This window comes from Lutzomyia longipalpis, chromosome 3 (assembly GCF_024334085.1).
Source record: "Lutzomyia longipalpis isolate SR_M1_2022 chromosome 3, ASM2433408v1".
NCBI lineage: Eukaryota > Metazoa > Arthropoda > Insecta > Diptera > Psychodidae > Lutzomyia > Lutzomyia longipalpis.
In genome coordinates, this window is record NC_074709.1 from 14,266,046 (window position 1) to 14,288,360 (window position 22,315).

Sequence of the window (22,315 nt, forward strand, 5' to 3'; positions counted from 1 at the left end):
TCTTTTCCATTGCAGGGCCCGATGAATACCAGGCGTCTCCATTTAATTGTATAGCTCATACATAATAAACTTTGGAATGAAATATAGGAAAAAATGAAAAAAAAAACTTTTTTTTTAATGAAAATCCTGAAAATCATGAAAAAAAGAGTTTTCAAAATTCTTATAAATAGAAAATTTATTGAAAAAAAATGAAAATTTGAAGGGATACACCCTTACCAAAACATCCAGTTCATTTTATTTTGGGGTAAATACAAAAATTCTATTGGACTCCTAATTTGTTCCTTATGTCTCCTGTTATCTTATCAGGGTGTTTAATGTGCTATGTACTGTACCTACCCAATATCAAATGATTGCATTTCCTCCCACGAGAATTCAAATAGTGTGCTTTAGTGATTAGAAATTTCATGATTATTTCAGTAAACACTCCATCTAAGAGCAGTGCAGCACTTCTCGCAAAATACTCTCTCGTGGATAATTTTACCCACAGTGCATTCTTATCTTATGCAGAATACAAAATAAATTTTAAACAAAGCTCCACATTTTTCTCGAAAAATTCGTGGCCTTTGGGGTCATTTTTGTGTGCAGAATAGTGATAATGAATAAAACTCACTTTATCTTTACTGTAAACCACATTGTGTGAAGATTTCGTACGAACGCATGCGCAAGCATAGATGAAAGAAAAAAACCATTTCTTCGACTTCAATTGAAATTCGTGGCATTTGAGGCTGATCTGCAAGTGAGAGATTTATTGCATCAGCTACTTCTACAACACTGGGGCTTTTCACAGAGAATAATTCGCTTTTATTGATTGTAATGAATTGTGTCGAAATTTTGCGCTAGATGAATTGGAGTTTTTTTTTCTATTTTCAAGCGCCATGGATTAAATTCGCGGATGGAATGATGAAAGAAGTAAAACTTCTTGCCACTCTATGTTGATTCAGGCAAATCGATACGGAATGTCCAGGCAAGGCTGAGGTTTCGCATGTCCATCTCTTCCTTTGGTGGGAACTCAATTTCCACAGCATCAGCTGTCCCAGTCCACTAAAAAGAGAGAGAAAAGAGTCGAAAGAAATTAGCATACCGCAACAATGTTCTCGCGGAATTATATTTATGCAATTTTCAAGTAAAGCTTCATGTACTGTGCCAATGTTTTCTTTTGTAGTCTTTGTAGCATTTTTAGTTCATTCATGAAGATTTTGTAAGAAATAAAATATTCATTCTAATTAATTCTCCTTTTGATTTTTTTTTCAATATTTTTTATTCTATTTTGTTAATTTTTTTTTAAATTTTAGGTGAGAGGAAATAGCCCCATATGACGGTATTATTGTATTTTGATGAATACAGTTTAGTCGTTTAGCAAAGAGAAATAGAAGGTATATAAGAAAACTATAATTCTCAGGAAATACATATTATTCTTATCAATTTGACGTCAATAAATCAGATTACATGTAGATCCGATTTTCAGATAATAGAATTTTAATGAAATACGGGAAAGAAGGTTTTCATTCTGTGACAGTCAAGAAGGAATAGAGGTGCATTTCGAACGCAGAATTTATTTTTAATTTTTTTTTTATGGAATTCACAGGTTATTCAGCGAGTGTTTAATTTATAGCAATTATTGAATTAGTTTTAGCATTTATTGTTCACTTTTACAACTTTAAGTTTATTTAGGTGAAGTATAAAATATAAAATTTGTTACTAAACATATCAATTTAAAACCATTATGTAGAATCATTGCAATCAATCCCACTTAATTATTACTCAAGAGTTAACCCTTTAAGGGATAATAGATCTGACGCAAACCAAAATCATTTTATTATTTTTCCAAAATAAAAATAATTTAATTTTTTTTCATATTTGGATTTACGTGGCCAAGAAAAATGATTTGACTGATAAAATATTTTCTAAGCATATTCCATACGCGAAAGAATTAAACCGAATAAATCATTATGATTGTTTTTGGGAAACATGGCGTAAAATTGATCCTTTCTCATGAAAATGAATGATACATTAAAAAAAATTTTCCGGTTTTTATTACATTCTTCAAGCGATACTAATGGAAAATGCAGTTTTCCAGACACACACCCCATTGGCACACCTTTAATAATTAATATAAAAATATTGAAACTTAAACGACAAAGTAAAGAATAAATAAAGGTTAATCTATTGCAATATTTTTCAGCCCCACAAATGTCGTCATTCACTACAAATACTACCACGAATAGCGGAAGTAACGAGGAAAATAAAACTACTACTACAAGTGTGTATGTAGCCCTTTCGGAAGATGATTCAACGAAAGAAGAAATCACTCGTAGTCCTTCCATTCCTTCTAATGCTACTTCTCAATGGTTCTGCTTGTCTTCTGACAGAGTCAAAGCATGGAAGCTTAACTTTTCTGTATTTATCTTTTTTGCATGGTGCTTATTGTACTACTTCAACTAATTTTTAATATATTTTAATTCAAATTAAAAGAAAAACAAAATGAATGGTTGGCTTTTAAAAATTACCTCAATTTTTGATTCATATCCCAACATTTCAAGCTGAGATTTCCCATCGAATTTTCCACCCAATGACTGCAGTGTGATGTTCCTGTTACTCGGAAAATACAGGACAATGGCATACACCGTTGTCCTGTCCTTCTCCTTACGGCTTGTGTACCAAACACCAAATGCTTTTTCGTCCTTCTGATGAGTCCATGGGATTGTTGAATAGATGGCTTCTCCATTAACATTCAACCACCTTCCCATGTCAAGGAGGCGCTCTTCGAAGATTGGCGCAATTGTTCCTTCTTTCGTGGGTCCAACATTCACCAGTAAATTCCCACCACAGCTCACTGTGGAAGCCATTTCGGAAATCAAATCCCAGGATGTGAGATAATCACTCAGTTGAGCCTCATGACGATAGCCCCAACTTTTCTTATCAATCGTCATGGCATTCTCCCATTTATGTGGCTGCAGGACACCAGGATTGTACCGATCCTGGCATGTGAAGAAGTCTCCATGCTTGCACAGGACATTGCTGCCCCAGCGATCATTCGCCACGACCGTATCTTTCACTGGACTATCGTTGTAGAGCCATGCAAGGAATTCCCGGGAGCGCCAATAATCATCTTTTGCCTCCCATTCACCATCTGACCAAATCACCTCAGGATGATACTTCTCCACGAGTTCCAACATCTCCGGGTAGACTTTGTGCTCGACAAATTCCTGGTTCTTGTGCCAGCTCTTCTTATCGCTCATGTAGAGTGGATTGAACCACTCATATAGTGAATGGTACACCCCAAAACGAAGCTTTTTCTCTTCGCGTATTGCAGCTGCAAGATCACCCAAGAGATCCCTCTTAGGTCCAATATCTTGAACATTCCAACTGAAGGAGTACTTTGAGGGCCACATGGTGTACCCTTCGTGATGCTTGCTGGTCAGCACAACGTACTTGGCGCCACTTTTTTCAAAAAGTTTTGCCCATTGCTTAGGATTAAAATGCTCAGCCGTGAAATCACGCGCAAATTCCTGATACGTGAATCCTGGCTTGTAGTTCTTTGTCATGTATTCAACATAATCCTTCTTGTTATCTAGAATTGGAAGAAAAATATATTTTTAATGAAAATCATTAAATAAAAATTTTCTTTTTTTTTTATATCAAAATCATTGAAGAAGGGAGATCCAAAGCAGCAAAAAAATTATCAAAGACTTCTTACCTTTCCAGTTCTTCCAGAACCACTCAGATCCAAAACTGGGGACAGAGTACACGCCCCAGTGAAGGAAAATTCCTACTTTAGCCTCATCATACCACGCAGGCAGGGGCCTGGTGTCGAGACTTTCCCACGTTGGCTGGTACTTTTCACCTTCTGTTTCGATGGATGATAAACTTTTGGTCACTACGTCCACTCCTAGTGCCACAGAAGCAGTCAAGACGAGAAAATGCACCGTAAAGAACCACATTGCACGACACTTGGACAAACACTGCAAAGAAATCGTCCCCGATCTTGACTCCCAATCCCAACCGAGTGACGCAGAATTATCATAATGATCCCATCCAAAGGTTAAGCACCCCGCGTATATGTTTGTTATACTCTTCTCTCTCACATATGGATTTTCATAGCAAAAAAATAGAATTTAAGAGGCTACCACAGCCCTCGCGAGCTTTTGGGGGAGAGTACATTAACAGGTCGTTCCAATTTAAATTGATGATTTCAGACCATATCGCACTCTCTATTTAAGTCTCTAAATCTGCACTTGTTAGATAATTTTCTAATAAAAACAAATCTCTTGAATGGCTTGGAAATTGGGAGAAGTAGATTTGGGAGAAGCTTTTGTGGGATCGAAATCTAACAAGAGGTTTAATAGAAAAATAATAATTAAATAAAAAAAATTTAAACATAGAAATTAAAATAGATAGATAACATAGATAACGTAGATATATAGATAACAAATCTATTGAATGTTTCCAGGTAAGGCTTTATGAAATTGATTTCGTTGATTACCTCAGGAGTTTTCACTTTATCTCTCAATAAAGTTTTCTATATTTATTATCCTCTAATTGTTATATACATAGTTATTGATATGATGGATTTTCACACATAATTTTGAATTATTCATCACATTGAAATTGGCCAACATGAGCTCGGGGGCTTTTTGTGAAGTAGTTTCGAAAAATTTATACCGACCACCAGAGTTCGCTAGTTTCTGCCCACGCTGTTTGAAATTGTGCGGGAAATTTAAAATAAGGCTTTTCGATTTACTTCTCCGCTTATAAACTAGTATCAATTTTTTATGAAAGAGGGAAGTTTTAAAGAAAAATGTTCATTCATGTTATCCATCCTAAGAATTTTCTTTGTCAATTTTCTTTCCAAAACATGTGAGACGGTAAGATGTATATAATTAAAACATCCGTCGCGTGTCATTTTTACATAATTTCTCTTCTTTCAGCACTTTCATCACCGCATTTTGTGCATAAAATGTGCAATTTTATTGCACGTGCTTCATGCGAGAAGGTCAAAATTTGCATAATCACGATGCCATCGTTAAATCAGAGCGATGGGAATAAAACTTTGCAGCCAGGAAAGCACAGTGCTGGGAATAGGAAAGTAACTCTTTTTTTTTTTTAAATAAATCCAGCTTCATTTTGTTTGTTTTTTTCTACCAAAAAAATCATTCCTTTGCTTTTCTCGAAAGTTTCTAAGAAGAAAAAATCTTATGAATTAGAGAGAATAGAAAGAAAAAAATCTCTTTTTTATCAAATTAATTAATACCTCTTTTAGGATCTTTTTTTCTTTTATTCCACCCAAGAATTCTCAAGAAAAAAAAACTTTAACTTCCACTTTTCTCGTGAAATGAAAAGCATTTTTCCGCATCCGAACAAATTCTATACTCTTTGCTCTCCTGAGATCCCTTGCCTTTTGATTCATATTTTTTTAATTCATTTTTTTTAAAAATAAATTTGATAGAAAAATTCAATTTATTTATTTCACTTTTATAATTTTTTTGGTGAAATTTTATTTATTTTAATTGTTGGATAGAGAAAAAATTAATAACATACCTACTTACATTCTTCTGGCAGAAGCATATCCTCAAGATCAGCAATGAGAAGTTCGCATTCAGTGATCAGCCTTCTGGTGTTCATTTGTACAGTAGTTGAGAGTGTAGCCCGTGAGACTCTCATTGATGTATATATAAGTTTATCACCTCGCGTTCATGACCAGATTAGTACATATCAATTAGAAAAGTCTTCACTTTATCAATCGAAGAAATAAAACAAAATTGAGTATGACATCAACAATCCACATCTCCACTCTCTGGATTGTTTTGCATCTGGACCGTCGAGGCTTCTCTTTGTGCCCGTCGAGGTAGTTTACCGTGAGGCGCCTAATTGCCTAATTGATCATTGTAATAACCCCCATTCAAAATCTGCACTTCCAGATTCCCTCACGAACTTCCGCAAAGGCGTATTTCTTCAAGATATCCATTTTTCATACCTTTTTTCTTTCTCAATCTTAGCACATCTTATCACATTAAAAGTCCCAGGAGAGACTAATCGATCTAGTTAGGGTTGATCTTCAGCAGCAAAAGTTCCAATTTCGCCATTTGAGGGCGCTGTTGGACAATTTTTGTTGAAGAAAGTGAACCCCTTAGAGTTAAAATGAAAAAAGGCGAATTTTCGATGCGACCAAAAATCCACCTTTTTTCATTTTCACGAATAGACTACGGTCGATTCTTAAGTAAAGTGGGACCTCAGTACAACGACCACTTGGATGTACTTTTCACACTAATTATTTTCAATACCCGAGAGTAGTTCAACCAAGTGGTCATTGTACTGAGGTCCCACTGAATTGCCCATAGAGTATAGATATTGTCGTCAGAATTGGTGGGAATTTAGAGCGGAGGCGAAAAAACCAAAAGATAACAATTCCTCTTGTATCCTTTATTGATTAAGCTTTGTTCTTCTTCACAGTTTCCTCCCGAGCCGGCAACCGCTTCTATGATACCGTGACTCGGAAGTCTGTCAAGGTACCCTCACGCCACGATTTCTCACAATTATTATTTCAATTTTACATTAATTTCTATTTCTCCCGTCACCAATGTTCTTCACCAAAGTCCCAAAATTAATTTTTGCCAAAGAGTTTGCCTGTGATATATTAAATCAACCGACTGTGATAACGCTGTGATAAAGACTGAACTCTAAGAGTAATTTTTCTTCTGCAGTGCCAAAAATTTATGATAAGCATTCCGCTCTTGCGGTTTTGCCTGCAAGCGCATCATTTGTACTCGCGATGATCCCTCTTTAGAGCCTAAGCGGGCGACAGAGAGGTTAGCGCTTTAAGGCAGCTTTAATTAACTTCCAATAATTCTCCTCCTTTTAATTCATCCAATTCATTTATTTATTTTCAACCCCATATGATATACCCCCGAAGTATATTGCGATACTAACAATATATTTATTGCGGAAAATGGCCACAAAAATTTAGCACATATTCTTTAATGTAAAAGTAACTGCTGATGATAAGAGGTGAATCTGTTAAATTTCCTTCCATTTGGGACCTTTATTTGTTAAAAAGAAAAACATTTTCCATAGTAAAGAATTTTGGGGCATCCCAACCCTTTTGATCCTATTACATTTCATAACGAAAGTAGCTATAGTTATGGAAACTTCATTGCTCCAGTTGTAATTAAAATTCAAAAACATAAAACTCCTACGCTCGATTAAGTTATAAGAAGCAGTAATTAAAGAATAATCTTACACACATTAGCACATTTCTTAATTCTCTAAAATGCATCGCAATTTATTGAATAATTAAATTTGCAACGAATAGTAAAACCTTAAGCAAACTTTTTAACTTCTTATCTATTAAGTTGAAGAAGAACATTTTGAGTTTATGACTCGATAAAAATTTAATCATTTTGAAAGATTAACTTTTCATCATAAAATGAATCCCAATTTTAAATTGCCATGCTCATTCAAGCCAAAATGGTTTTGATAACCGCCCAGTTTATCAGGCTGTAAGTCGTGGTCACGGCATCTGAGAGAGAACATTTTGAGAAAGCCATAAAATGTTGCTGCTGCTGCTGCATGTGAGCAATGCGCAGGTTGAGAGTTGCGCAGAATATACTGCCCCCTCGGAGAACAATTATTGGGCGCATTACACTTAAACTTCCTCCTTCATTGTCAAAATGAGCTCAATTGCCCCGAAGAGGCCTCTCTTGGGTTGATTTGTGGTGATAAGACGAAACGAAGTGATTCCCAAACACCACGCAGAAGGTGTACGCGTCGTGGGGCTTAAAGACTAAAAAAAATATATATATACATACCTATAAGAGAATGCTGCAGACATAAAAACCTTGATTAAATTCTCCCTCCGTTGTATTCAATGCGGCTCTTGGCGAAAAATTGCGAGATAATTCGCACAGGGATTATGTGTATACATACATATATATAAATAAATCTTGTAGAGGGAGAAAGAGAGCAATATGGGTAAATTGGCTGTGAGTGCATCATCCGTGGGTAATTTTACGATCATGCTCATTGGGTAAATTGCCGCACAACGATGATCAACTTTCGAGACACTGAAGAATTTGCGCCCGAAAGACATGACTCAGGTCCCACCTGAAATGCGTGGAATTTGCAACGAACAACGAACGCACCATGAAAGTGATTCATTCAATTTTTGGGACTTTTCTTCGCTTATGCGGTCGTGATGAAAATTTCACGAAATGCCGCGTGGAATTTTTATTGAGAAAATCCATCTGTATAAGATTGTTTTGCAACATCACACACGGAATGCCATCCCCGTGAGCTCAACGCAAAAAAAAACAAAAAGGAAATAAAGGAACATACATAAATCCCAAACGGAGAGTGTTTGCAAAACGAAAGACTTCAATGGCAAAGCAACGAACCCGAGCGGCGCAATTTTCTTCTTTCTGCGCAATTGAATTAATCAATTCTCCATCCTCGCACAATTCCATGGCACCCAGGAGATGGGGAATTTATCGATCGCCAACCCATTTGTGGGGGACACGGGTGTAGGTGTGGGGTGCGGGACACATGGGATGGTGTGCGCACGTATAAATTATCCAAAGGAGAATTGTATGTAAAATTGCTAAGCAATATCCAATTATTGCCATCAACGCGGCCTCGCAAGAAAGTGAACGCGCGTGTGCTGCGTGCTTCCATCCAAGAAGCTCCGAGTCGCACACCAGCTTTGCTTCGTAAAATATAAATAACCAATTAAATTACATATCGCCACAATCGAAGAAACTCTCCTTAGCGCGCTTTTCCCACCTCGCGACCAATTCCACGCGACGCGCACTCCCAAATCGATTTGCTACCCGTGGCGTAGAATTAAAGACAATTTATCTCCTAATCCCGCGTCGAACCGTGAAGAGAAGTCTCTTTTTTCCGGCAACCTTGGGCATTCCACAAAATACTATATCTTCGAATATACAGCACCTTGCGCTCTTTGTGTCCTACCCGACCACACTCTGTGTGCGCCCCGCTTAGACGAAGGTACCGAAATACATGGAAAGGTTTGCATCTGAATCTGTCATCAAACAAGTCATCAAGACCATTATTTTGTGTATTTTATATGAAAGAGAATAAAATGATGTGAAAGAGCATAAAAACGTTGGAGATTTTCTTTTTGAAATCATTTTTTGGTAGTTTATGATCTTGAGTAGTTTCTAGATCACATTCTAAGGTCTAATAAGAACATTTTGATAAAGATTTTAAACTTAGAAAGATTCTTAAGAAAATTAAAGACTAAGTAAAGGCAAAAGAATTCTTAAATAACATCAAGATTGTCCTCTATCTTGGAAAAAAAAATAAATGTAGAAAGACAATTTAAGTTTCTAACAGTTTAAGTGTCTTATCTCTCAGTATGAAGCTCATGTTATTGCTCAGTAGTCAGTTTAGGGTCAGTACAGTACTATATTATCCTTTAGAAACTTACAGAAGTGGAATTCAGAGAATATCATGACCGTTGAGTTCAGAATTTGTAGAATCATTAAAATTCTTCTAAAAGACTGTAGGGCTCTTATTAAAAAAAAAATCAATGATATAGTAGTGCAATGGAGACACATGTCAAAAGGTTCCACAGTTTCGTGATTAATTGACGCAACTTTGCGGATTTCTCCGAAGAAAAGTGGTCCTTTATTGAGAAATCGTGAATCTCACAATGGTCCTCTTCTTGCGAGAATAAAGAATCACTTTGTAAATCTCTAGCGGGTTGTGGACAAAAAACAGTGCCCAAAATGAAAGGAAAAATAAAGAAAGGTTTATAGCATCACAGAAATCCTCTCGAGGAGTGATTGAGAGTGCCAAGGAAGGATAGTGTCGATTTATCAGATTTGGAGGGATTTTTTTTCCCTCTTCGACTCCACGGTCTTTTGTCTCAAAAGGCTCTTGTGATAAATTTATGATGGTCACGAAAATGATTTATTCTTTGGCCTCCTCTTTCCCAAACACACACACGCGATTATCTAGTGTCACAATCATCATCAAGGCAGGTAAAACAATAAAATGCGCTGCCTCTCTCTCGCGTGGTTCATACGGGGACGACAAGAAATAAATCAGTTGGTGTCTTATCCAATGCTCATATCGAGGAGACTCGCGAGGCACCCATAAAAGAGAGAAGAAGCTTTTTGGCACTTGTAAATTGTTCTCCTTCTCTCGCTTGACCATTCTTGGGGCCCCGGTCGTGCCTTTTTGTTTTCAAAACCAACTCGCGTCGCTTTCAATTCTCTCCGCGCGCGCAAAGAACTTCTCCTCTTTTCCTTTTGCTGATCCGATTCATCCGAATAAAGTATGTCTAAAGTTAGCCACCGCATACATTTGTATCCATTTAAGTGTGTAGTTGATTTGTCTTCGCCGCCAGTCTTTACCTCCGCGGACTTGGAGGCCATTTGTTTTTGCCCAGGGCGACTTGTTGCATAAAGGAATTGATTTTCGGGACCTCATGCACATTAAACCTTTCCCGCGTAAAACTTTATTATTTCTGCTTTTTCATTTCATCTTTAATACAGTATGCAGAAATATTCTTTAAAAAATAGTCGTGTTTTGCAATGGAGAAGATTTGAAATAAATCAAAACGTCGCTGAAATGCGAAGAATCTTTTTATAGTTGTTTTACTTGTTTAAGAAATTTTCTTAAACAAAAGGCAAGAAATAAGGAAGTTTTTTCGGGTGTATACCGCGAAATAGGTAAAGGTTTCACGTTTATGTTTTTGAATTTAAATCATCAGATTTAGAAATTAAAAAAAAATAGTAGATTGTTTTTTTCAAGATTTTGTCTGTTTTTGGAAATTAAGAAGATTTTATCCACCCTATATCTTTTCTTTAATTTAATAAATTTTAAATGAATAAAGATTCCATCCACCTGATTTCCACTGGCAAGTGGGATAGTGACCAAAAAAAAGTCCAAAACAAAACGTAAGCAGTTAAACGTAAAAAGCGTTTTTTTTTAGGAACTTGGAAATCATATAAAGACGTAAGAGCCCAAAGCAAGGAATAATTAAATTATTTATAAATTATTTTAAAGACGTAAACAAAATGTGAGCAATAAGGCATAGACGTAAGCATTATTTTTTTCCTTGGTTTATTCTCATGATGAATTGACGCAATGCGAAATTTACTGCAGATTCTTTGTGTAAAAGAACATAACCTCAGAAAGATTTATTTGCTAAAAGTTATAGTTTTATTAATCATTAGCTTTGGTTCTTAACTAAATTGACTAAAGTTAGCATTTGCCAATGTCTCAATGTTATCAAATGTTGGATGGTAACCTTATGGGACATCCTAATATTTTCTACCCGCCATTGTCATTCTACTGTTAGACGTTCACGCGACAGCATCGAAATATCTCATGAATTCTTGTATTAAATTAATCAGTGAAATAAAGTATTGAGTGTGTAAAACAATTCTATTCTAACATCTTGTTGATCTGGACATCTTTCGGCCACCCGTACCATCGGCGACGTTGAGGGATATTAACTAATTAAATCTCATCTCGCAGGTACGTCCAGATGCAACATCTGGCGACGTTGAGGGATATTAACTAATTAAATCTCATCTCGCAGGTACGTCCAGATGCAACATCTGGCGAACGAGGACCTGGACTGATCCCTCACACTCGCCCGGATACTTTTTTTCGAGAAATTTTTTCCACGTGTCGCTTTCCCGGACGCACATAACCTCACTTTGCAAAAATGTTGGGCGACCCAACTCAAGTGCAGGCGCAAATGCTTCAAACTCTCTGTGTTCTCACGGAGGAGGTGAAAAATCTCAAGGCTGGGCAATCTCACACAGCCACACCTGAAGCCTTGGTGGACAGCCTCGCGCGTTCTATCACGCCATTCACATTCAATCCGGAAAGTGGTTCGACGTTCGAATCTTGGTACAACAGATATCGCGACACATTTCTTGAAGACGGAAAAGCACTGACAGACGCTGCCCGTGTACGATTGCTCATGCGACGCCTTGATGCTTCAGCTTATGACAGATACGCTAACAATGTCCTGCCGAAGAATCCAGGAGAGATTTCGTTTGAGAATACGGTGCGGAAACTCACAAAACTTTTCAGTCGCGGAGAATCTCTTTTTTGCCGCCGACGCAAGTGTTTGCAACTGGTGAAAAATGATCTCGACGATTTCACGACGCACGCTGGTATCGTCAACAAGCACTGTGAAGAATTTCAAGTCAGATCTTGCCCGTCAGATCACTTCAAGGCACTCATCTTTGTGCTGAGTCTACAGAGTGAGAAGGATGTGTACATTCGCGAACAACTTCTGACAAAACTCGAAACGCTCCCCGCGGAACAAATCAATCTCGAATTTCTCACTGATGAGGCGCGACGCCTGGCCAATGCAAAACAGGATTCTCGACAGGGTGTCTCTGGCGCCAAAGAGATAAAAGCCATCAAAAAGGATCCTCCTGCAGCAAAAGGGAATGCGTCCAAACCCAAAAGCAAAGCTTCTGGCCAACAAGGGAAGCCGCCTCGCCCATGTTTCAAGTGCGGTGACATGCACTTCGTAGCTGACTGTCCCCACAAAAACTCTCGCTGCGACGAATGCAATCAAGTGGGTCATAAAACGTCTTATTGTCCACCTACGCGAGACGATTCATCAAAAAAACCCAAGAAATTTCAGCAAAAGAAGAAGACTGGCAACACAAACGCAGTTTACTCTATCAATGCTGCTTCCCTCGTGGACAGGAAATTTCTTACAGTGCGTGTCAACAACAACGCAATCCAATTCCAATTTGATACCGCTGCGGATGTGACGATCATCACACGCGATACATGGAAACAGATTGGCTCGCCTTCTTTGAAGAATACTCACATTGGTCTCAAGGACGCACAGACCAACCCGATGAACATTTCCGGTGAGTTATTTTGCAATGTTTCTTTCCGTGGTCAGGAAAAGCGTATTCGCGCATTTGTATCGGAAGCCGCAAATGCAAACCTATTTGGCATTGAGTGGATCAGCGCATTCAATTTGTGGGATGTTGCACCAACGGCATTCTGCAACGCTGTCAACGCGAATTTCGACAAGGATGCTGCTGTGAAAGAGTTGCAAAACTCTTTTCCCGCTGTCTTCAATGAAGAACTTGGGATGTGTACAAAGTTCACGGCTTCTATTCATCTCAAGGAGGGTGCCACTCCAATTTTTCGTCCGAAACGAGAAGTTGCTTTTCACGCACGCGAGCTTGTGGATGAAGAACTCCAAAGACTTCAAGCGACTGGTGTCATCTCCCCAGTTGAGTATTCACCTTGGGCTACTCCAGTTCTCGCGACTCGCAAGCCAAATGGTCGCATTCGTATCTGTGGAGACTACTCTACAGGTGTGAATGAGTCAATCGAAACGCACAATTACCCCATTCCCGGCCCAGATGAACTTTTCGCAAAATTCTCTGATACTCGCGTTTTCTCCCACATCGATCTCTCAGACGCTTATTTGCAAGTACCTGTTGACGAAGAGTCAAGCAAAATTCTGACAATTCACACCACACGTGGCTTGTTTAGATTCAACAGACTCCCACCTGGTATTCGATGCGCCCCAGGTATTTTTCAGGAACTTGTTGAGACCATGCTGGCGGGAATAAATAACGTGATCGTTTACTTCGATGATATTTGCGTAGCGACCCAAACTGAGCAAGAGAATCTTGTCGTTGTCAAGAAGGTTCTCCAACGACTCGAAAACTTTGGATTTCACGTCAGGATGGAGAAATGCAAATTTTTTTCCTCTGAAATCAAGTTCTTGGGCATCGTCGTAGATGAATCCGGACTGCATCCAGACCCAGAGAAAGTCGCTGCTATTCGCGACATGCCAGCACCAAAAAACGCGTCCGAAGTCAAGAGTTTTTTGGGTGCCATACAGTTTTGGGGAAAATTCATCAAATCGATGGGTGATCTTCGCGCCCCTCTGGATGCTCTGCTGAAGAAAAACACACCTTTCCGTTGGACTGCGGAATGTGAGAGCGCTTTTCAGAAATTTAAAGAAATCCTCACATCTCCAATGCTTCTCACTCACTACAATCCGAAGTTGCCAATCCTCATCGCTGCCGACGCATCGTCTCACGCAATTGGTGGCGTGGCTTATCATCAGTTCCCTGACGGATCAATGAAGGCTTTTTATCACGTTGCGAGGAAACTTACGGATGCTGAGAAAACGTACTCTCAGAGCGAGAAGGAAGGTTTGGCTCTGGTCCATGCTGTGAAGAAATTTCATAAATACATTTATGGCAGACAGTTTACACTGTACACCGACCACAAGCCATTGCTCACAATTTTCGGATCAAAGAAAGGCATACCCGTTCATACAGCCAATCGATTGCAACGCTGGGCATTGGTTCTTTTGGGATATCATTTCGACATCAAATATATCTCAACGGAGAACTTTGGACACGCTGACATCCTGTCCAGATTGATTGCAAATCATCCGAGGTCTGAAGACGAGTACATCATTGCCCAACTTAAACTCGAAGAGCACCTTGATTCAACGATCATCGATGACGTCGTATCTCATTTGCCAGTGAGCTACAAGATGATTCGTTCTGCAACGGAGAATTGTCCAACACTTCAGCAGGTCTCAAAATACATTGTTGGAGGATGGCCAAGCACACCGAAATCCATCACCAATGATGAACTCAAGCGCTACTACCAGATCAGAGACTCCTTGTCTTTGAACAACAACTGTGTGCTTTATCATGAAAGGATTGTGATTCCACAGCAATACCGCGCAAAAATCCTCAAGCAGTTGCATTCATCACACCCGGGAATCACCAAAATGAAATCGCTTGCAAGGAGCTACGTCTATTGGCCTGGATTGGATGCAGATGTGCAACATGTCGTGAAAACTTGTCAGGATTGTGCGATAGCAGCGAAATCACCAATCAAATCCGAGTTGTATTCATGGCCGCTTGCTACACGTCCATGGCAACGTGTTCATATTGATTACGCTGGACCTGTCAATGGAAGTTACTACCTCTTGGTCATCGACGCACTGACCAAGTGGCCAGAAATTTTTCGCACGACAACCACTACATCAAGCTACACGATCTCCATGCTCACGGAAACCTTCGCACGCTTTGGTTTGCCTGAAGTCATCGTCACAGACAATGGAACGCAATTCACTAGCGCTCAATTCAGTGAATTTTGCAAGTCCAATGGCATCAACCATATTCGTACATGCGTGTATTCTCCAAGCAGCAACGGACAGGCAGAGAGATTCGTGGACACTCTCAAGCGCGCTTTGAAGAAAATGGACAACGACCACTCTGCTGAAGTGGCTCTACAAAAGTTTCTCACAACCTATCGCATTACTCCTAACGAGAACGTTCCTCATGGAAAATCTCCGGCTGAGATCATGTTTGGACGTCGACCGAGGACAATCTTTGATCTCCTCGCACCACCTACTGAACCGACTGACCCTGTGCGCAATCAGAAGATGGAGGAACAGTACAATGCCAAACATGGAGCAAAGAGACGTACTTTCGAAAGGAAGGAGGGAGTGTATGTGAAGAAGTATTTTCCCGGAGGAAGATTCAAATGGGTTGAAGGAGAGACAATTGAGCGAAAGGGTAATGTTATCTACACCGTACGCTTGCCCAATGGTAGCATTATTCGCGCTCACGTCAATCAAATGAGACCACGCTACGAGGATTCGCACAACTCTTCTGATGCACAGTCTCCTTCAAATCAAACATCTCAGACTGCTGACCCAGAAAATTCTGAGAGTGATGACGATTTGCCATTGTGGTTGGTTCACCAGGATACAGCTCCAATACCAGCGCAACTGGATCCTACTCCTGCTACACCTGAATCACCACCGCTACAACGCCCACCATTCGAATCAGCTCGACGTCGTTATGGACTACGCAACCGTGAGACCCTCCGACGTCCGCTGCGATATTCTCCTTAGGCGGGGGAGGTGTTGGATGGTAACCTTATGGGACATCCTAATATTTTCTACCCGCCATTGTCATTCTACTGTTAGACGTTCACGCGACAGCATCGAAATATCTCATGAATTCTTGTATTAAATTAATCAGTGAAATAAAGTATTGAGTGTGTAAAACAATTCTATTCTAACATCTTGTTGATCTGGACATCTTTCGGCCACCCGTACCATCGGCGACGTTGAGGGATATTAACTAATTAAATCTCATCTCGCAGGTACGTCCAGATGCAACATCAAAAAAACTCAAAGTGTGAATCGATTAAACGTAAATTAAATGTTAACATGAATATTAGGTTATGTTTTCTAGATTACTGCAAATTAGTAGAAGATTCTTGACTCTTTCAATTATTAGGTTACCACCATAACACAGGTAGTAAGACAGAATTAAGTTGAAAGAAATATAGCTAAGTTTTTGATAAATCTATCTTTTTAAAACCGATACACTAGTTTGTAAATGGATCTAAACTAGCTTTTAAACGAAACCATTTTCCGTTACAATTTTATTTTTTTGTCTGAAAGTTTCATCTTTCAGCTTTTCTCAGCTCCTCTACATAAGTACGTCTTATTTCTTACATTTACTTCAAGAATCGCGTAACGAAAAGTGAAAAAAATTTAAACTAGGTACGATTTACTTTCCCTATAAAATGTTAAGTGGTTGACTCATATTAACCATTCTAACTGATTAAAACAGATTGAAACCAAACTTTTCAAAATATTATAATCTTTGAAATAATCTTTTCACGCCGTTTTGCGAATTTTCGTCAAACTACAAAAAAGATACAAAATTAGACTTGCAAATCATGTTAAATAAATCTAAATGGTTTTGACGATGTTACAAATGATACACGAATGGTTTAATATTTTAATTTTCCTAATAATTCAGATAAAAAAAATTAATATATTACATTTTGTTAAACAGACAACCTCTAAAATTCCTGACCTTCCTTCATCCCAAACAAACTACAATATGTAGTCGCTGAGATGTTTAATAGTCGGGTTGTATTGATCGTCTTTGGCACCTACTTGCCACCAACTAATTTTCTCAGTGAATGCAAATCAATTGACAACATGCTAATGACCATGCGGAGTATGGGTTGAAGTTCGGGGCAAGTCGTGTTAAATTTCACCCCTGCTTTGCTCCCACGGGCAAGTTATGGGTGTGAATTGGAAGCGGAAATGCAGCAAGACCCCTTGTGAGACAAGAACAAGTTGCGCGGTGTACCTACTTCTAAAGACGGTGAGTAAATATTTGGTTACTTGGAGGAAGACTGGGGGCCACCTTGAAACTCGATGCTGCTCTTCTCTATGTTTCCTACCTCCTCGGCATCTTCTTCATCTCGCGGGGCGAAGACATGAGAGTGAGAGAGGGAGAGTGTTCGAGGTGTATATACCTTTTTTTTCTTTCGAAGCTCTTACCCAGCGAGATATGAATTTCGTTCGCGTCTCGAAGAGTCATATAGAGGCCGTGAGAACGTTCCGCGATAGCGAGTTCCCAGGCTCGTGCTTGGCAGTTAGTGGGAACGAGCGCCCGTTGACTCTATCGGTCTTCTTACAATGCTGCTTGTGCGCGAATTGGCAAGAGGAGTGGTGGCTCTTGTGGCGGTGGCAGCAGCTCAAATGAGGCGCGCTTCAGTTTATTGGCTGCGGCCACGCTCTCCGTCGCATTTCACCTCCCGATGGTGGATTGGAAAACGTGTTCGCGTTCCATCTCGCACAATGTTGTCTGTGGCTTTGTGGCCGCGAGAGTCTTCGACCTCCTCCTGTTCGCCACCTCCGCACCTTATTTAGATACTTGCGCGCACCGCAGCATTTTATGGCATGATCTTTTTCTCTCATTCCCAAACCACCGATGACTCGTTCGCATTGCACACACTCCGCGTGCACCAAAAGACATACAGGTTACACACAGCACACGTGTATGCCCACCTTCATGTTCCACCAAGTCCTCAACTAGTAACCTCTGACCTTCAATCATCCAGCCACCACATATGTATACGCGGTATTGGGAGGGGGGTCCCTTTGAAACATCGACGGATGCACCCAAAATTCTCCGAAGAATCTCTCGTCGCAAAGCCTCAAAAAAAAAACTCAGAATGGTCCCATTGTTTGGGATTAGACTTTGGTGGACGAAGGCAAAAAAAAAACGAAGCTGATGAAGAGCAAACATATGATGAAGATTCCGTGTCAACAAAGAGGCATCATCTCCACATAAATTCATGGAATGATATTAAGTCTGTCGACGGAATGATTCATCCACATTTTTGGAATTAACAAGAGATTGTGGGAACTTTTGCTGACTCTTCCAGCTCTCACAGAGAATTCCGGATAATCCCCATTTTTCTTGTAGAATTTTTTAAAATTGCCTTTTTTATTTAATAAATTACAATGATAGCGAAAAATGATATGAAACAGTCTTGAAAACGAGTTTTCAAGAATGGGGTGAATGGGATCATTTAAGAGGACTTTATTCATTTTTATCATTCTTAGGTAAGGATTGAAGGTGCAAAAAAAATCACGCCCATACTATAACTTCATCATTAATATTTTTAAATAAAGCATAACGTCGCTGAAAAATTAACCTGACTTCACGCAAAATCACTTTTATGCTCAATTTTTCATTTTGAGGAAATCTTTTGACCATAACATTGGAATTTAAATTCGATTGTTAAGCTTTTGCGTGGGGACCTCGAAAAAGCGTCTCAAGGAGATTCTTTTGGACAAAATCTGCGCACAACAAAGCGCCCATCCAGACGGAATTTCGATGATTCTTGCTGATAATTTAATTAATTAGCAACATCAAGCGCATGGCTCCGGCTAGCCAAGTGGCCCCACCGCGAAATAATAAATGTACATCAATCGCCGGAGAATTCTTGAATTTTTATTGAGTTTGTAGAACAATGCTATGTGCCCCGGTAGAGAAACCCTTCTACCGTAATAATACGTTGAGCTGTGGCACTATGTGTGTCTAGGGTTGGACTGCTCTGGGTGAAAGAGTGAGATGAGTCGTTAGCTCTATGCCGCTCATCAGGCACTCATAGGTATCAGTAGCCCACTGTTGCTCGTCCGATTCAGTTCGGGACCCGTTAGCTCTTCAAATAAGGGTAGTTATTAACCCATGTAGGAATATCGTCCTACATATCAGAAGTGGGATAGGGTCCGCGTGTGCCACTGCGTGTGGAAAACCGTGAAAATCACGGCGCGAGTGAAAAGAAAAGTGAAAATGCAGAGACGACGACGAAAAAAGGCAGCGAGAGCAACATGGCCGCCACCGCGTGGAGGAAAAAATGCGGCGTAGAAGCAGCGAAAAGCGGCTAGATGGGACTGCGAAGACCATCGAGAAGCGCCCCAGCAACTGTGTAGAGGAACACCCGGCGATGGAAATACCGCAAGTACCCCTAAGTGCCCCCCAGGAAAGAGAAATAAAGAAAGAAAAGTGAAAAAGAATATGTTTCTTGATTGATGACATTTATGATAAAATTCCAAGAATTTTTTGGCAATTCCAGAAATTTCTTTGTGTTAACCCTTTTGTGTATTCTCTGTGTGAATGGTGGCCACCCGCACAAAATAATTGTCTTGTCTTGCATAAACATGTCTTAACAGGAATTCCTTTTCAGGCAATTCATGATAAAGTTTGAATATATTTCATGTGAAATTACATAGAAAAATTCATGAGAAAAAATGCGAATTTGTAGAAGTGTTTCATACGAAAGTGAAATTAGCCGTGTTTCATGAAACAAGTTTTGACAAGATTGATGAAACACGAAATGTTTTTGCTGGAATTTGACCACATCGTGACATTTCGGTCGTGCCGATTGAATGCTCGGGTATTGCGTCATATTATTGTCATTTTATGCAAGTCATTTGAGTGTTCAAGGTGTGTTGCGAGGAAATTCAAAGAAAATTTCAATAAATTGCGCAAAGAAATCACAGCAGAGTAAGTTAGAACATAAAAAAGAGGGACAAGAAGGATTTTCAAAGGTAAAAAGTTGAAGATGCTATGTGTAAATTTAATTCTTTTAACTGCAGAAAAACACAATGTCGAGAAGGCAAAACTCCACGGTTGCCATGCCCATGGGGCCACAGGAACTACGCGCAATAATCCAGCGATTTGATCCAGATGTGACGGACTGCATTGACACAGAGGATTGGCTTGCAGAAGTTGAAAATGCGCGTTTGATGTATCATTGGGAAGAGAGAGTGACAATTCTTTATGCGTCCATGCGGTTGAGGGGACCCGCTGAAAAATGGTTCCATACTGCCAAAGCGAGGCTGGATACGTGGGCAAAATTTCGCGATGAATTGTTGCAATTCTTTCCTACCGTGGTGGATTGCGCGAAGATACACAAACAACTTGACACCCGACGCAAGACAGGAAATGAAACAACCACATCCTATTTCCACAGCATGATGGCGCTAGCTACAAAGGCTAAGATCGATGACAAAACCACCATGAAGTACATAATAAAGGGCCTTCCATCCGAGTCGCTAAGGACATCATTGTTGACACAAACTTTCGAATCTCTCCCGAAACTTCTCCGCGTGCTAATTGATGCGGAACAAGGCAATGAAAACGCAGATGATTCCAAGCAAGACAGGCGCTATTCCAAGCGCAATTCCGGGCGCTACCATCCGTACCGCCATGGCAAGACGAATGACAGTCGAGAATCTCAGCGTGAAGCACACAAGGAAGCCAATAAGGAGAAAGAGCAGAAAACCACCAAAGAGCGACGAAGCTCTGAGAAACTCTGCTACAGATGCAAGAAGCCCGGACATTTGATTGCTCAGTGCCCACAATAATTCCGATGAATTCCAATGTAGGGATAATTAAATTGAATTTCGAGGAAATAAAGAAGCTAAGCCTACTGAGTGTAGTCAAGTGTGAAGTCGAATAAAAAGAAATTACAGAAATGCCTTGTTATTTATTCGAGATTTTAATTAGTTGTTTTTCAGGACAGAAAAGTGAAATTAAGATCACAAGGTAAGCCTACTAAATATAAATGGAGAATAATTTCTTTGTCATTTTAGAGAATGGCCATACAACGAGGAAGCAACAAAGAAATATTAAGAATTTAAAATATCAAATATATGCCCCGCTCAGACACGAGCTAGGTACAATGAAGGAAGAGAATCTTAAGCCTACGACCGGAAATGAGGACTGGATTGAGGTTAAAGAAGGCTATGTGCCAAAGTCAAGCAATGGCTATGTGCCGCTTGAAAGCTGAGTGCGCTAAACCAAGGATTCAAGATCAAGTAGATGCAATGAAGAAAAGCAACCTGACGCATATAAAAGGAATTGAAAACTGGATAGAAGGAAGATAAAATCATTGGCCAAGTCGAGAGCCGAAGCAAGAAGACTTCGTCTTCACCTGCTGAGCCCCAGGCTTAGTTGCTTCACAGAGCTCATAGTACTATGTGTACTCCATCATGGAAAAAGAAAGAAACAAGAAATTAAAGAAACAGGATGACAATGATGAATTATAGCGGAAGAAATCAGTACACTGGATTGACCATTCACTTCATCAATGAGGACATTGATCATATCAGGAAGGCCGAGATGTAGAACAATGCTATGTGCCCCGGTAGAGAAACCCTTCTACCGTAATAATACGTTGAGCTGTGGCACTATGTGTGTCTAGGGTTGGACTGCTCTGGGTGAAAGAGTGAGATGAGTCGTTAGCTCTATGCCGCTCATCAGGCACTCATAGGTATCAGTAGCCCACTGTTGCTCGTCCGATTCAGTTCGGGACCCGTTAGCTCTTCAAATAAGGGTAGTTATTAACCCATGTAGGAATATCGTCCTACAAGTTTGAGTGTGTAAACAGATTTATATTGATTGAAGCTCACGCGCATGAGGTGATTTTGGCGCTGAAACGCTCATTTCCTCCCCGTTGAGCTTCATCCAGTCGAATCCGGTGGCATCATATACACAAAAGACGCGCGTCTGCATGCTTCCTCATCGACAGTATATTGACTTCCTAAAAAACAACTCTCGTCAATTTGAATGGCAATAAATAATGAAGCTCACGGGCGTGTTCGATAGATGGGAACAAAAGCCGCGAGTTTGGTCACGCGTCCAAAAATTTCAGATCCACCACCAGAGCATATGAAATCAGACAAGCATTACACCATTGAGAGACCTTTTTACCATATACCCAGACAGGAATTGCGGATTATGCTCGAGCGACCTCGGTTCATCATAATTTTTCTGCGCTACTGCCTCAAAATTCAACCTTCTTCCCTCGCACTTGAGGGCGCCCTTTTTATCATTTTTTGAACTTGCACCACTCACTGCAAAAATTATGCATCAGCGCCCAAATGCAATGATTTCTGCATGTAGCCGCCCCTGTGCCTCCTGTCTGGACGTACGGG

The 22,315-nt window shown here is 39.8% G+C and overlaps 3 protein-coding genes and 1 long non-coding RNA gene across 4 annotated transcripts; 3 read left to right on the plus strand and 1 right to left on the minus strand.

The window, feature by feature from the left end:
• Positions 1 to 718: 718 nt before the first annotated feature.
• Positions 719 to 4,022, minus strand: LOC129793265 (putative alpha-L-fucosidase). Its single transcript, XM_055833094.1, has 3 exons — positions 3,698 to 4,022; positions 2,508 to 3,571; positions 719 to 1,041 (listed from the first exon to the last, which is right to left on the minus strand). Exons 1-3 carry the CDS (start codon positions 3,939 to 3,941, stop codon positions 928 to 930), a joined length of 1,422 nt encoding a protein of 473 aa, XP_055689069.1. The 5' UTR covers positions 3,942 to 4,022; the 3' UTR covers positions 719 to 927.
• LOC129793266 (uncharacterized) lies at positions 1,040 to 2,486 on the plus strand. Its single transcript, XR_008750893.1, has 2 exons — positions 1,040 to 1,671; positions 2,183 to 2,486. It is a non-coding gene; the product is annotated as an uncharacterized LOC129793266 (long non-coding RNA).
• Positions 4,023 to 11,417: 7,395 nt separating the features above from the next.
• LOC129793267 (uncharacterized protein K02A2.6-like) lies at positions 11,418 to 16,071 on the plus strand. Its single transcript, XM_055833096.1, has 2 exons — positions 11,418 to 11,502; positions 11,567 to 16,071. Exon 2 carries the CDS (start codon positions 11,696 to 11,698, stop codon positions 15,905 to 15,907), a length of 4,212 nt encoding a protein of 1,403 aa, XP_055689071.1. The 5' UTR covers positions 11,418 to 11,502; positions 11,567 to 11,695; the 3' UTR covers positions 15,908 to 16,071.
• Positions 16,072 to 18,849: 2,778 nt separating this feature from the next.
• LOC129793268 (uncharacterized) lies at positions 18,850 to 21,005 on the plus strand. The gene is made up of 2 exons (XM_055833097.1): positions 18,850 to 19,880; positions 19,973 to 21,005. Exon 2 carries the CDS (start codon positions 19,982 to 19,984, stop codon positions 20,741 to 20,743), a length of 762 nt encoding a protein of 253 aa, XP_055689072.1. The 5' UTR covers positions 18,850 to 19,880; positions 19,973 to 19,981; the 3' UTR covers positions 20,744 to 21,005.
• The last annotated feature ends 1,310 nt before the right edge of the window (positions 21,006 to 22,315 follow it).

What these genes read in the sequence shown, in the direction of transcription:
- LOC129793265 (XM_055833094.1), bottom strand. Translation starts at nt 3,941, where the DNA reads ATGTGGTTCTTTACGGTGCATTTTCTCGTCTTGACTGCTTCTGTGGCA. An exon ending in GTTCTGGAAGAACTGGAAAG is followed by an intron (nt 3,572 to 3,697) that starts GTAAGAAGTCTT and finishes TTCCAATTCTAG; the next exon opens with ATAACAAGAAGGATTATGTT. An exon ending in GATATGAATCAAAAATTGAG is followed by an intron (nt 1,042 to 2,507) that starts GTAATTTTTAAA and finishes CTCTCTTTTTAG; the next exon opens with TGGACTGGGACAGCTGATGC.
- LOC129793267 (XM_055833096.1), top strand. Translation starts at nt 11,696, where the DNA reads ATGTTGGGCGACCCAACTCAAGTGCAGGCGCAAATGCTTCAAACTCTC.
- LOC129793268 (XM_055833097.1), top strand. Translation starts at nt 19,982, where the DNA reads ATGTCGAGAAGGCAAAACTCCACGGTTGCCATGCCCATGGGGCCACAG.